This window comes from Callospermophilus lateralis, chromosome 12, assembly GCF_048772815.1.
Source record: "Callospermophilus lateralis isolate mCalLat2 chromosome 12, mCalLat2.hap1, whole genome shotgun sequence".
Classification (NCBI taxonomy): domain Eukaryota; kingdom Metazoa; phylum Chordata; class Mammalia; order Rodentia; family Sciuridae; genus Callospermophilus; species Callospermophilus lateralis.
Window position 1 is genome coordinate 26,615,731 of NC_135316.1, and position 15,695 is coordinate 26,631,425.

The following is a 15,695-nucleotide window of genomic DNA, read 5'->3' on the forward strand; positions in this document are numbered from 1 at the left end:
TTTGTCTCAGTTTCTTGTTTATATTTAGTGAATGGTGTCTTAAGCGGTGTTTTCTTCTAAATTACAACAGCAGGATTATATGGCTTTCACCTGTTTTTATTGTGGCTTAAAATGTATTGAAAAACTCTGAAGCCTTCTTTAGCAGAACAGGAACACTGAAATGGTTTCTACAAAATCACTTAATCCCATATAGGAATAATTGTTATGCATCAGGAGTCACAGCAAATAAAGGAAATTGTCAAGGTCCTCCCTTGAGCCAAAAATATTTTTTAATTAAAAAAAATAAAAGAACTTGAAAATGGGGTTTCCGTGGTTGAGCATATGTCTAGCATGCTGTGAGGCCCTAGGTTCAGTCTTCAACACACAACGCACGCACGCACGCACGCACGCACGCACGCGCGCGCACACACACACACACACACACACACACACACAATCTCAAAGAAGAAACACAGAGGGCAAATAAAGCATATGAAAAGATGATCCACATTGTATGTTATCAACAAATTAAAATAAGACACCACCGTAACACGTAGCAGACTGACTAAAATTCAGAACACTGGCAACACCAAATACTGGCAAGAATACAAAGCAACAAGAACTCTCATTCATTGTTGATGGGAATGCAAAATGGTATAGGCGCTTTGAAAGGTAGTATAATGGTTCATACAAATCTAAATATATTCTTACATTCAATCCAGCAACTATAATCCTTAGTGTTTACTCAAAAGAATTGACAAAAATGCCCAAACAAAAATCTGCACGTGAATATTTCCAGCAGCTTTATTCATAATTGCCCAACCTTGAAAGTACCAAGATGTTCTTCTGAAGATAAACAGAAAAATTGTAGCATGCCCAGGCAATGCAATATTATTCAGCACTAAAATAAATAAATTATATTCAAGCCATGAAAAGATAAGGAGGAAACTTAAATGCATATTACTAAGTCATAGGATCAATCTGAAAGGACTACACACTGTATGATTCCAACTATATGACATTCTGGAAAAATGTCAAACTATGGAGCCTAAAAGGATTAATGGTTGCCAAGGGTTTAGGGGAGCAAGGGAAGAATAGAGCTCAGAGGACAATTAGGGCAGTAAAATTATTCTGTATGATACTACAGTCGTGGATACATGTCAGTATACATTTGTCTAAACCCATAGATCATACTCCACAAGTGTTGGGAGATGAATTTACAGAGCACAGAGAATTTTCTACTTCTTTTCCCTTTCTTCCCCGGCACTGAATGTGAGTTCTTATAGGTCAATGAGATCTCAGCCTATTTTGCTTATTGTTTAATCCCCAGTACTTAAATGTGTCACACACATAGTAGGTGGTCAACCAGTATTTTTAAAGAATGAAAATATGAATAAGTGAGTAAGAAAACTTCTTTTATTTAAAAGCAGTGAATTGCCATAGTGAAGGCCATTGGTGCTCCACTCAGAACTCTTTGGATTCCCCTCATGAACCACTGGGTGTCTATCTCCAGCTTTGGAGCTCTTTGTTGCTAAAGGTTCATACCTAACAGCCTTCCTTAGAGAACTCCCTGGTTCCAGATCAGAGGACCAGAAATGCCTGGGAGTTTATATCCGTCCAGGAAGGACCAGGACAGTCCGGCTCCCTTGCCTTGAGTGAGGACAAACTTTACAGTTCACTCCACACTCTAGAACTCCCAGGGGATTGTGTTGAGCCCGAGACTTCTGAAATCATAACCTTCACTGGTTTCTATCTTTTCTTTATCTTATCTTCACTACTCCCTTACTGCTTTATCCTGGGAGCTCCGCCTTAATAAATCACTTGCCCAGGAATCTGCATCTCCGGATCTGATTCTGATGAATCTAAGACACCCTCAGGAACTGGAATTATCAGATACATTGTTCAAAGCAATTATGTATTAAATAGCTGATGATTTGAGAAATGGAACCACAAAAAATAAACAAACCATTTGAGACTGATATATCTACAGAAGAGGCAAAGCAAACTTTAAAAATGAAAAATTGAATAATTCAAATAAACTCAGTAGATGGTCTAAACAACAGATTAAACACAACTATAAAGAGAATTGATGAAATGAAGAAAAATCTAAAGAACATATCCAGAATGTATTCTGAAAACATAGGGAGAGAGAAAACGTGAAATAAAAGTTTTTAGAAATGAAGGTAGACACTAGTATGGCTGTATGTATAAACGTGGCTGTAAAACCAATGTGATACTGCATAGTTAGAAATAAGAATTCATATCCCCTCCCCCCCAAAAAAGATACAGCATAAATGTCTTTCCAAGTCAATAAAGATAGTACTATAACATAAAAAAAAATGAAGGTAGAAAGAGATGGTCCAATATCTAGGCTATCAGAACTCCTTCAGGTAAAACAGACTCAGTAGTCTCCCTGCTAGGTATGTACTTATAGAAACTCCTGCACTTATACATTAGGAAACACAGAATATACAAGAAAAATAATAAGAAACATAGAATATACAAAAATATAAGAATATTAATAGTTAACATTATTTACAATAGCCTAAACTGGGAAAAGCTATAACATTCCAAGAGGATAACAGATAAATAATTTATAGAAAATTCATACAATAGAATATGGTATAGCAGTAAAAATACATGCACTAGAGCTATAAGCAAAAACTTGGGTGGATCTCAGCAATATTCATATAAAACACAAAAGAAAGCAAAACTCAACAGTATGTTATTGAGGGATATGTATATAAGTGTTTTTAGGACAAGGAAAATGGTAAATACAAATAAATAATATTTTTTACCTCTGATAGGAGGTCAGGGGGATGAGATCCAAAAGGTACATACAAGGTATTGGTAATGTTCTAAATTTTAAGTTGGGTGGAGAGTCATGGATAATTATTTCATTATTCTTCTTCATAAACTTATATACATGATCTATTCTTTTGCATGTGCCAAATATTAAATTAAAAGTATTGTTTGAAGAATCTCTATAAAGCATATGGTATAAATGGATGTTGTCTTTGAAGTCAGACAGACCAGGGCTGGAATCATGTCTTACAGTGAATCCTATGTCTATGGAGCAGGTTCCTAATCTCTCATATACCTATATGTTCTCATAAAATTATGGCAATAACATGTCTCCTAGAGTTTATTTTAAGATTGAGATTATTGAGTATGGGCAGAGGATGTGGCTCAGTGGTAAAGCACTTGTCTAGTACATACGAGGTCCTGGGTTTGATTCCCAGTGCCTCAAAACAAAACAAAAAGGATTACTAGGATTTAAGTTCCATGGCTATGTATACATCATCTGCCTACATATCCCTAGTAAATAGCACATCCCTGACAGGTAATAGGCACTGAAATGCCAAGCAACTTTCCTTCCAAAACAGTACAGTTTGTGTGAGTGGTTTTGTGCTGGCTGCTTTACTTTTTGGTTTTTGTTTGTCTGATTTTTATTTTTTGGATTGGCATTTTATCTTGACATTGACTCTTTATAACTATATATAAGAAGGTACTTCTCAGGCTGGGATTGTGGCTCAGAGGTAGAGCACTCGCCTAGCATGTGTGAGGCACTGGGTTCAATCCTCAGCACCACATAAATATAAAATAAAGACATTGTGTCCACCTATGACTAAAAAATAAATATTTTTTAAAAAAGAAGGTACTTCTCTGGGTTCAGGTTCTGAGTCTGTAACACAATAAAGCTGGGGCAGCATATATGATTTCTTAATTCTTATAACCTGATATTATAACACACATTAATCTTTTCAAAGGTAACCTTAGATAAAGCAAGCATATTTTTGTTACACAAAAAGGCAAATTCAAGTTACATATTCATAAATATCCTAAAAAGAGGGATAATAACTAGCTAAAACAAACTATGTCTGAAACTATGTCAGATTCATTCAGCGAAGGTCATCGCAGGTAGATGAGCCAAGCAGCGAGGGAGTACTCCTTCTGGCATGTTGCATTAGTTTGGTTCCTATATCTTTGACCTCCCTTATTCTTGGACTTTGTCTTTGGTTCCTATACTTCTTCTGCCCACTGTGACTTCCACTCCTCAAACTCAGTCCCTCAGTTTTTGGTAAGTTCATCCACTCTCATGCCTTTAACTAGTACAGTTGTCACAATTACTAACACCCACAAGAGTGACTACAGTTCTGTCCTCTTACATGAGTTCTAAACCCTAATTAAAATTCAGGATGTTTTCATCTGGGGCCTACCACCATTATTAGATCAATAGGTCAAAACAATGCTTAGAATCTCTGTTCCTAAAAGGTAATGCCCATGAAGCTCTGACTATCACCTGCTGGACATTGGCTTATCCTACAGAGGGAACAGGAAAAAGTCCCAGCTCTCTACCCCTGTGTGACATAGTAAGGAAGTCCCCAACTCAATTGGGATTAAGTCCTGACATTTACATTCAGCTCCTCTTTTCCCCTTTCTTAAATCTTTTCAATCTGAATGGGCCTTTCCTAACAATGGAAGTCTCCTTTCCAGTCTAAATTCACATTCTAGCCACCTTACACCTGACCTCTATTGGTTCAGAGGCACTCCAAGAGCTGTATCAAATGAAAATGTACAATCACAGATATTTACAGCCTTGAGAATCTGATAAACAAGACCAACTAAAAGAAACAGGACCATTCCAGCTCCTCCCAGAAGGCGTCAGTTAGCCTACCTGATGTTTTCCAGGGCATTTGTTATCTGTTCTTGCTCAATATCATAGAGTTTCACCTTGAAGCCTCCACTGGCAAACAACATAGCCCAGCTTCGTCCAATGAGTCCACTACAGGGAGAGAAAATTAAGAAATGATTCAAATTAATTTAATAACTGAATGTCTTTTCATTCTTAATCCAGAAGAAACTTTTCAAAATTATACAGCATCCCATTCCTACAATATTTAATAAATCTCTTTAAAGTGCACATCTTGATAACTGTATTTGTTTAAAATGTTATCTGTTTCTACCCAGGAACTCCTGAGCCCCCAACACAAGTGCCAAGATCAGTATTCCACAGGGAATATGGCGGTATGTCAAGTATTCATCATGTGCTCGTGCACCGACACAAAAAATTACAGTCGGGAGGTGGCAGGGTGACATGAGGCAAAAGGTCCTTAGTTGAACCCCCATTTGACCACTGTTTTAGGCAAGTCACCTAACTTGAACAAGAGAGATAGTACAGCCAGCCCTTGTATCCCTGGGTTCTACATCTGAGGATTCAACCAACCATGGATTAAAAATACTTAGGGGGAAAAAAAGAAAACTACATCTGTACTAAACATATGTAGACATTTTTCTTCTCATTATTCTCTAAACAATGCAGTACAACCACAAGTTACATTACATTTTACTAGGCATTTAAATTCATTGAGGTTTTATGTAAGCATTATACCATTGTATAAAAAAAACTTGAATATCTGCAGATTTTGTTACCATGGGGGTCCTAGAATCAATCTCCCATAAATATAAAAAGATGAGTGTATTTGCTGTCCTCTTCAAAAAATTAACTGTCACCACAACAGCATGAGCATGGATTAGGTGCCAGCACCATTAAACACTTAGGTCTTACCTCTCTTAGTCTTTATAACACCTTACAATGTATGTACTATCATTATTTCCTCTGAGGCACAGAAGAATTACTTCCACACAGGCTATCCATGCTGGAGCTAAGAGATGAGTCCTTACACTTAACCCCTACTCTTCACCCACTGCTTCAGACTTATTGGAAAATAAAAAGATAAAAGAATCATAAAGAGCACATATGGGATTGTTCAAAGGGTTAAAGACAAAAGTACAGAACACATCTAGAGTCCAATTCTTGATTTCTAATACTATTCTCCAATAAAAGAAAGCAGTACTCCTTGGAGAAATGACAAATTCTAGAGCTGAGTCATATAAGATAAGCCTGGAGCAGTCTGTAGCACCGGCAAGTAAATGTTAAAAAACAAAAACAAAAAAAACTACATTGAAAAGATACATCAAAGGGATACAAGAAACCACTAGAAGAGCTCCCAATGGCTAAAACTGGAACAAATTGAGCCAGTTTTTTTTCATTATAATACAAACTATAGAGTACATATTCAAAAGTTCATACTGATAAAAATAAATGTTTGAATAAATAAATAAATGTTGGAAAAGTCACATTTCCATTGTGGAAGAATTCCAAATAATTTATTTAGCTACACTGTCCTCAGAGAAATAGAACATCATTTTCCACCCTATGCAAAGCAACTTCTTTCCCAAGAATACAGTGTGGAAAGAGGAAACAAAAGAATAACTTAGCCGTGGAGGAAACTGAACCAGTAGCTCAGCCAGGTGGTCAAGGTTAATATCAACAGCAATGAATCATAATGAAAGTATGTCGTGATACCTTGATATGTGATGAGAATGGAAATTTACTTCTGTGGTCTTCCTACCACAACCCCCAGCTTAGTCATGAGAAAAACATTAGGCAAATCTCAACAGAGGGACATTTGACAACTACATGACTAGTATTCCTCAAAACTGTCAAGGTCATCAAAAGCAAGGAAAGTCTAAGGAAATGTCACAGAGGAGTCAAAAGAGAAATGACAAGTACAGAAGTCACTTGGTATGAATGAGAGAGAGGTTCTAGGACCCCCTTCTCCCAATTCAGAGAATGCTCAAATTCCTTACAAAAAAATTGAATAGTATTTGCATATAATCTATGTGCATATTCAGGAATCATCTCTAGATGACTTATAATACTTAACACAATGTGAATGCTATGTAAATAGTTGTTATACTATATTGTTTAGAAAACAATGACAAGGAATGTTATTATTACATGCTCAGCGTAGGCACAATTTTTTTTTTTTTTTTGCAAATATTATCAATCCATGGTTGGTTAAATCAACAGATGTGGAACTCAAGGATATAGAGAGAAAACTGTAAATGTGATTTGGCATCCTGGAACAGAAAAAGGACATCAGGTAAAAATTATGGAGATCAGAATTTAAAAGGATATTACTTTTAATTAACTATTAATAAACACTATTAGTGGGTGACAATGTAATAGTTCGTTAATTGTAACACATTGTACCATATTAATGTAGGGAAGCTGAGTGAAGCAGGACATGTATAGGCATATATAGGACTGAATGAAGATTCAGGGAGAAAATGACCAGTGCAAGATCTCACTTCCATCTCCAGGTCTGGGAGATTGAACACTCCTCTTTTTTGTTGTGAACTGTTAGATATTTCATAAAGGATTTCTCAGTGCATGAGAAAAAAACCACAGTAAGTTTTGTACAGGGAAGTGGGGGCAAAGCAACACTTGTCCACAATATGAACTTGTTTTTTGTTTGTTCAATAAGGTAAGCTCTATGCACTGGGAACTATCTTGCTCACCTTTGTATTCCTGGCACATTGTACAGCTTGATAAATGTTAGTTGTTGACAACAAAAACGCTGACATGCCTTAATGACAAACACTAGATAATGGTCAGCAAGCTCTTCCCATGGAGTGAAGATGAAGGCAACAGTGATTTACTCTGGAGGTAGGTAAAGAGTGCCTACTATGTGTCAGGCACTATTCTATAGCCTGATGCCAGGAGCTTAGAGTGGGCTATAAGCCTAGTTTATTGTAAATAAGTAAAAGTTCTAAGGAAAAAAAAGAAAATGACAAGAGAGACTAAAAGTAGGAAGTAGAAAATGGGAGGCAGAGAAATTTTATAAGCACTACCAGGGAATGACTCACTGGCAAGGTAACATTTTAGCAGAGTTGAAGAAGGTAAAGGGCCAAGCCATGAGTATATCTGTAAGAAAAGTGTCCTTGGCAGGGAGAGAATGACTGATGGGCAGCTGCAGTTGAGGTGGAAGGAGAGGGCGGGTAAGGGATGAAGTCCAAAGGTTGGAAGGGAAGGTGAACTGGTTACATACATAGTGTCTCAGAGACCATAGAGGGATTGAGATATTTACTCATATGTATGAGATGAATATCTAATAGAATGTTTTATATGAAAGACATGAATTGATTTAAGTTTTAAAAGGAACTTTCTAGTTGTTTTCTTAAAAATACACAGTGCCTAACTTATGATGGCTTGACTTTGTGATGGTACAAAAGCAAAAGGCATTCAGTTGAAATCAAACTTGGAAGTCTGAATTTGGATCTCTTCCCAGGCTAGTGCTATAAAGTCCAAACCTCTTTCATGATGCTGGGTGGCAGCAATTACCAATCAGTCCCGTGATCACAAGGGGGAAACAACCAACAGTCTACAGTGCTGTGCTGCTAAGTTATGAGGTTTAGTAGGCTGGAAGTAGTAAGTGCATTTTACACTTCTGATATTTTCACTTTATGATGGTTCATTGGATTATGACCCCATTGTAAGTCAAGCAGCATATGTACTGAAGAAAGGCAAAGATGGAAATAAAAAGACCAGTTCAGAGTTCAGAGTCCAGAACCTGTTGCAGGATATGACGGTAGGTTGGAAGAAGATAGAAGCAGAAGAGATGATTGGTGGTTAGCTGAGTTTTGAATATATAATATAGTCAAGATATAGCCAAAAAGAATTGCTAGTGGGTTCCATGTAGGGTATGAAAAGTGAAAGAATTGAGGATGATGCCAAGTTATTTTGGGAGAGCAAGAAATGATGAAGTTGTCTTTAATTCTATAGGAGAAGATTTTAGGAGACATTCAAGAGTTCAATATAGGGTATTTTAATTGTGAGATGTCTAACAAATAGATCAAGCAAAACAACTGGATAAAGTCCTCAGTTCAGGGCCAACATCTGGGCTGGAACATGAGTGTGGGGTATTTCGTCATGTGTGATGTGTGAGATCTCTAAGGAATGGAGACTTAGGAACTCAAACTTAATGGGGACAGAAAACTAGATGAGAGAGTTAGGAAGTGAAGACAGCCTCAAGGAGAAGAGATTGTCCATCTGGGTCAAGTAGAATTTGGACTGAGAATTGGCTATTGGGCTTAGCAGGATGAATGGGAGTGGGGACCACGATAAGAGAACTTTTTGTGACCTGATGGAAGGAGAGCCTGCCTTAGGTTGGTGTAAGATAAAATGAACCGCTGGATCTAACTCCAGTCTCAAGAATGAAAGATAGAGGAACATGGTAAATAACACTATAGGGACACATTCAACAAAATCTCACTGAGTTATCTTTCCCCATTAAAGTTGGAGTGTCCCAAGACTCTGTTTCTTTAGAGATCTCACGTCTTGCACTACTAAATACCCCACATTCTTGTTCCAGCTCAGACGTTGGCCCTGAACTAAGAACTTTACCCTGTTGTTTTGCTTGATCTATGTGTTAGACATCTCACAATTAAAATACCCTATATTGAACTCCTGATTATCTCTCTTAAAATCTTTTCCTATAGAATTAATGACACCTTCATCCTTTCTTGCTCTCTAAAAATAACTTAGCATCATCCTCAATTCTTTTACTTTTTATATCCTACATGGAAGATTATACAGGACAAATGATTCATGTTCTTCAACAAATAAACTTCAATAAACTTGTTTTTAAAAAAGAGGGATGAGATGGGGCTGTGGTTGTGGCTCAGAGGTAGAGCACTCGTCTAGCATGTGTGAGGCACTGGGTTCAATCCTCAGCACCACATAAAAATAAGGAAATTTTGTCCAGCTATAGCTAAAAAATAAATATTAAAAAAAGAGGGCTGAGAAATCTATAGCTTGGAAGCATCAATAAACAATAGCATCAAATATAACATGTGAGCCTTATTTGGCATCTGAATCAATCAAACTAAGTGTTAAAATAAAAGATAATAAGGGAAATTTTGAATGCAGAGGAAATACTTAAAGATGTTAAGGAATTCTGTTAATATTTTGCCTATGATGATAGCATTGCTATTATGTATTTGTAAAAGAGTCTGTATCCTTTAGATATACATGCTGATATAGTCATAGATGAAATGATATGTCTGGAATTTGTTTCAAAATAATCCAGAGAGGAGAGTATAAAAGAAACTAGATTACCTGTGTGTAGTAACTGTTGATGTTGGGGGCAGGGTACAGGTACATAAGGGCTCACTATATTATTCTCTCAACTTTAATATGGTTTGAAATTTTTCCATAGTACAAAGTCAAGAGATAGATCATAGGAAGAAAGAAACTGGAGACAGAATACAGATCATTTTACTAAGTTTAAACAGGAAATGTGGTGGTAACCAGGGGGAGAAATGGGATCAATTTAGCAGAAAAACTATATATTTGCATGTTGAAGGGTCTGATCCTCTGGGTAAGGGAAACTGATAAACTTGAGGAAGCACAAGGCTGATGGGGGGTTACTGCACCTATTTCCATTGCTTGAGTCTTATACTGATGCTTGCTGTTGGCCAGGAAAAGGCAGTCCCCGTAATCAAACAGACAGAAAAATCCTTGAAACTAAAGGTACCAAAACAGAAGCAGGATAATCACGGGCAGAGACAATGACATCAAATGTTCATTGGATGTGTGGATTGGGCCCTACCTCTCTTCCAATCCTGAAATTTTCAAATTCTACTTATAATATCAAAAGCAAGTTGCATTCCATCCACAAGGTGTCCTGAGTACTCCTCAGACAATTCAAAGACAAATTAAAAAAGTTCTCTAGGGTTTCTCTAAGTTGAAAGCTCCTGAAAATGTGAAGCAGGCATCAGGTCCTAATCTAATAAGTGCAGTAGCAGCAATATATCCTCCATTTCAGCGGTGTCAAGAGGATGTGTAGACAGAGCCAAGGATTCTGTATTGGAAGACTTCTTCCATGAGCTCTTACATGTCTTGCTGGGTATGCTAAGACTACAAGGCTCTGGCCATTCTTCACCAGGACTACTTCTCAGAGTTATATATGTAGCAAGAAACTTTGAGAGAGACAAAGAGCAGAATTGTTTATTGCTTACTATAAAAATGTAGGTGTCCCTAAACTCAGTATTCTCTTGAAATCCACACAGGCCCTTCATGCACCCCTATGTGACTCTAAGAGAAGGGAAACCAATGAAAATATAGGCATACTTCAGAGATATTATAGGTTCAGTTCCAGACCACCACAAATAAGCTAATTTCACAATAAAGCAAGTTACATGAATTTCCCATTTCAAAGTTATGTTTAGGAAGATGTGGCTCAGTGGTAGAGCACTTGCCTAAAATGCTCAAGGCCCTGGGTTAAATCCCCACCACCAGACACAAAAAAGAGGTTGTGTTTACTGCAGTCTTACATTGTGTCTAAAAAAAAAAAAAAAAACAATCCAATGTATATCCCTTAATTAAAAGATATTTTATTGCTTAAAACAATATCTGTGAAGAACAATAAAACAAAGCACAATAAAGTATGTCTATATGATACTCATGCCACCTGCTACACCATGATTAGTGAAGTCCTTTGTCACTGATCCAGAAGACTGATGTCCTCAGCCAGCATCCATTAAATGGTAGCAGACTAAGTTATTAGCACTCAAACAGATGGAACACATGAGAGCAGAGAGGGGAGGGCAAGCTTGTCTCAAACCTGAAAGCAGTTTGGTGGCAGGGGGCCTTCAAGAGCAGTCTTAGGGCAGGATCCAGAAGTATTCTCCCCACTCCATCTCCCATCTAGACAGTGGCCACTGTGAACATAGGAGATGTCTCATACCAGAGACTAACAGCTTCTGTTAGAACTGGCCTAAACTGGTGAAAGGAAGACCCTGGCATGCCTTGTATAGACTTGAAAATCCTCTAATGCCACAGAAGTGCTGGCCAAGCTTCAAAGCTCTCACACAATACTCACTTGAGCTAAGCCTCAAGTACATTAAAGGGGTCACAGAGAAGGTCACCATCGTATTACAAAGTATCTCATGTGAAGCCATTTGTTGCACACACAATTAAAATCACTTTCACTGGAGCTATGGATAAAGGAATAGGATATTATATCTCATTTACTCCATATTCTTCTATAATATGAAACCTTTTGTAATTAATATAAAATGTGCATATTATATACATGTGAATTCTTAGTGACACTCTCAGGATTCTAGACATGTACTGATAAATACAGTATACTCTAGCCACAGGTAGCTATTTAAATTAGAATTAATTAAAGTCAAATAAATGTTAAAACTCAGGAAATCAGCAGTACTAAAGCTAGACAAGTTCAAGTACTCACTATCAAAATGTGATAGTGGCTACCAACTTGGACAGCAAGAATACACAGTCAGCCATCCATACCTATGGATTGAAATATTCAGGGAAAAATTGCATCAATATTGAACATGTACAGACTTTTTTTCTTACTGTTATTTTCTAAACAATACAACATAACAACTTTTTATTCTTTTCTTGGGGTGCTGGGGATCTAACCTGAAGCTCTGAGCATGTTAAACAAATACTCTATGATTGAGTTGTGTCCTCAATCAATAACAACTATTTACATAGCATTTATATTGTATCAAGTATTATAAGTTATCTGTACAGGAAGGTTGTATAGGTTCTATGTAAATCCAACACTATTTTATATAAAGGACTTGAACATGAGCAGATTTGGTATCGTCATCCTCAGGAACCTTGGAACCAAACTCCCATGGATATGAAGGGATGTCTATAGCCCAATGAACATTCATGCTTGTCTCCAACTGACCAGTAATCACCTTTAAAGACTTTTCTTTCCTGTCACTATTATCATAAATTATTTAACCACAAAAGAAATCCTTAACAGAGTCTAACTTCAGACTGAAGAACATTTTCACCATGGGGGTTTCAGCAGTACATTCACTCTGTGATAATTCATTGAGTTATATGTTTAGCATTTTTGTATTATGCATATATGTATGATGTAATCCATAAGGATATTTTCTAAAATAAAAGTATCTTTCTTTCCACTTTTTCATTTAAGAAAACAATGCAACCCCACAAAATGGCCCATCTCATCTCAAGCTGTAAAAAAAAGCCTTCACCCGTGTGGCACCAGACCACTCTCTGTACTAGGTTCTCTTACATCCCAGGTCAGCCACATGGTGAAGTATCAAAGGAAACAGGAGGTGTCAGGCAAGGGGATGAAGTAAGCCTCAGGCTACACAAAGTTAGAAAAGTGAAGACCCTTGATTGGCCTACAACAGCTAAAGGTCAAAGACTTTCCACAGTTTGATCTCATTAAGCAAACCTCCTTTCACAGCTTGACCTGCATTTTGAAAATAATTAGAAGTTTTTTGTTTTGCAGTGCTAGGCATAGAAGCTGTAAGGTTCTTAGGCCAAAGTAACTCCATTTTGAAAAGCCCACCCAAGCCTGACCTTCTCATTCAGCCCCAAAGAGTCCCTAACTACCTAAACCACAACAAAGACACCAAGTAACAATCACTGGACCAGATGGGTTATTTTTTTTAACTACTTCATTGTGCATGACTATATAGTTAAGAAGTTTTTTCAGCAGACTGCTGCACCTTGCAGAAGGGCAGCCTGGCTGATATTCTCTGTCAATGAACTTTTGCTTGACTCAGAGGTATGTCTCTCCTGGATATTTGTGCAAGCCTACCCTAACAGAACCCTGGGCCTCATGCCTGCTAGGCAAGTACTTTGCCACTCAGGCTACCTGCCCTATAAGTACTTTTTAAAGGAGTCTTCACAAAATGAGGGGAGAAGAAAGTCTTTTAAATATCTGCTTTCTTTTTTTTAATATTTATTTTTTATTTTTTGGTGGACACAACATCTTTGTTTATATGTGGTGCTGAAGATCGAACCCGGGCCGCACGCATGCCAGGCGAGCGCGCTACCGCTTGAGCCACATCCCCAGCCCCTAATATCTGCTTTCTTAATAAAGATTCTATCATTGTTTAAACCAACCTTGTCTAGTGTGATTGCCATTAGTCATAGGGAATGTTAAGCTCCATCTGTTATGGTTTTTAGGTATGAAGTGGCCCCAAAGCTTATGTGGTGAGACAATGCAGAAAGTTTACAGGTGAAATGATTGGGTTATGAAAGCTTTAACCTTGTTAGTGCATTAATCCATTGATTGGGATTAACAGGGTAGTAACTATAGACAGGTGGGGTATGACTGGAGAAGGTTGGTCAGGATTTAAATTTTGTCTCTGGTGAGTGAGAGCTCTCTCTACTTCCTGATTACCATGTTCTGAGCTGCTTTCCTCCACTATACCTTTCCACTATGATGTTCTGCCTCATGTGGGGCTAGAGCAATGGAGCTGGTTGTCTATGGATGAGAGCTCTAAAACCATATATAAACTTTTCTTCTTCTAAAATTGTTCCTGTTAGGTCTTTCCGTCACAGTGGCTTAAGCAAAAAAGAAAAAAAAAAAAAAAAAGCTGACTAAAACATATGCACTGAAAGTATTAAATATATGCTGGATTTTGAAAACAATGTTTAAAAAGTAAACTATTTCATTTATAAAATTTAATACTTGTTTAAATAATAACACTTTAAAGATACTATGTTAAATAAAACGTGCTATAAAATTTTTCAACTTTTTTTTTTTTTAGATTGGGCAACATAGCAAGACCCTAACTACCCTTGAATTCCTAAGCTCAAGCAATCCTCCTCTCACCCCAACCTCCCAAGTAGCTAGGATCATAAGCATGCATCTAGTTTTATCTATTAAAACAGCCACTTTAAAACAACTACTAGAATAATTGATTACATATGTGGTTTGCATTTTCACGTTTATAGACTTGCTAAGGAAAGCTAGCCAATGGAAAGTTATATATAATATGCCTCCCCTTCTTAACCGAAAAAAGAAAAGAAAGTGGGCGTGGGAGCACACATCAAAAATCTATTTGTTAAACCGATGAGGCCTTCACCCTCAGAAACGCCAATCCACGCGCCAGGTGTGTTCAGGTGCGTTCGCTGTTCGGGCTTCCAATTACCTCCTAGCAGACAGGAATGCACCCTGCAGGCCGCCTTGACTAGCATGCATCTGAACCCTCCTTTCTGGGCTACTTTCATCTTTTAGTATGACCTTGGGCAAATTGCTTCATTTCCATTTTCTCATTCAAAAACTGTGAATAACAATACAGTTATCGCAGGATTATTGCCAAAATTTGTTTTCCTTATGCTCAATGCCTTGCGCGCCTGTTGGATTAGCTGGTAGGCCCGGCATCATTCGGTGGATCCCAGGAACTGCATGGCAATCGCAGCCTGCTCTGTCAGCTTTTACACCCTTCAGGTAAATCAGCACCAAGTTTCACATTAGCACTCGACAGGGTGCTAATGTGACCTGACACCGCCGCTGACCCAGACGCTTTCCCAGCCTAGTCAGCTCCGTGAAGAGAAACGAGGGCTAAGAGCCCCTTGGAGGGCGGGAAGTTGGCGCACCCAACCGTTCGCAGGGAGGGTGCCCACCCGGATGGACGCTACGCGTGGGCCCAAACGCGGGATAGCGCGTCCCCAGCGCCTCCCCAGGCTCCATCGTTAATAGCACGACACTTCAGAACCCTTTACCTGCCAACAATCAACACCCCGCCGGCCGCTGAAGACGCCATGGCCAAGAGCCTAACTGGGCCAGGGACGGTCACAGCGAGCGCGAAGACCAAATCACGGGCGGGGCTGTCCTGCGCGGAGCTCGGTGGCAGGTCCCGGCGCCGTGGGGTTGGAGGCGTGCCCCGCGCCCATTGGCTGCGCACGCGCTGGTGGGGTGGCACCGAGGCTGCGGGCGGGGCCGGCAGTGCGGTGGCCCCCACTGGGCTACACAGCCCTCTGCCTAGCGCCCCAAGGCGCTGCTGACCCCATCTGTCTGGCTGCTGACCGAGCGTTTACGTTGTGAGCACCATTT

At 38.6% G+C, this 15,695-nt stretch overlaps 1 protein-coding gene across 1 annotated transcript in view; it reads right to left on the reverse strand.

Annotated features, from left to right (window-relative positions):
• Cryl1 (crystallin lambda 1) overlaps window positions 1-15,494 on the reverse strand; it is a 135,108-nt gene extending 119,614 nt beyond the window's left edge. The window contains exons 1-2 of the mRNA XM_076872362.2: window positions 15,365-15,494; window positions 4,658-4,765 (exon numbers count right to left, since the gene is read on the reverse strand). Of these exons, the coding sequence (XP_076728477.1) occupies window positions 4,658-4,765; window positions 15,365-15,405 (149 nt within the window). The 5' untranslated portion in view covers window positions 15,406-15,494. The remainder of the gene's footprint in view (window positions 1-4,657; window positions 4,766-15,364) is intronic.
• Window positions 15,495-15,695: the final 201 nt, after the last annotated feature.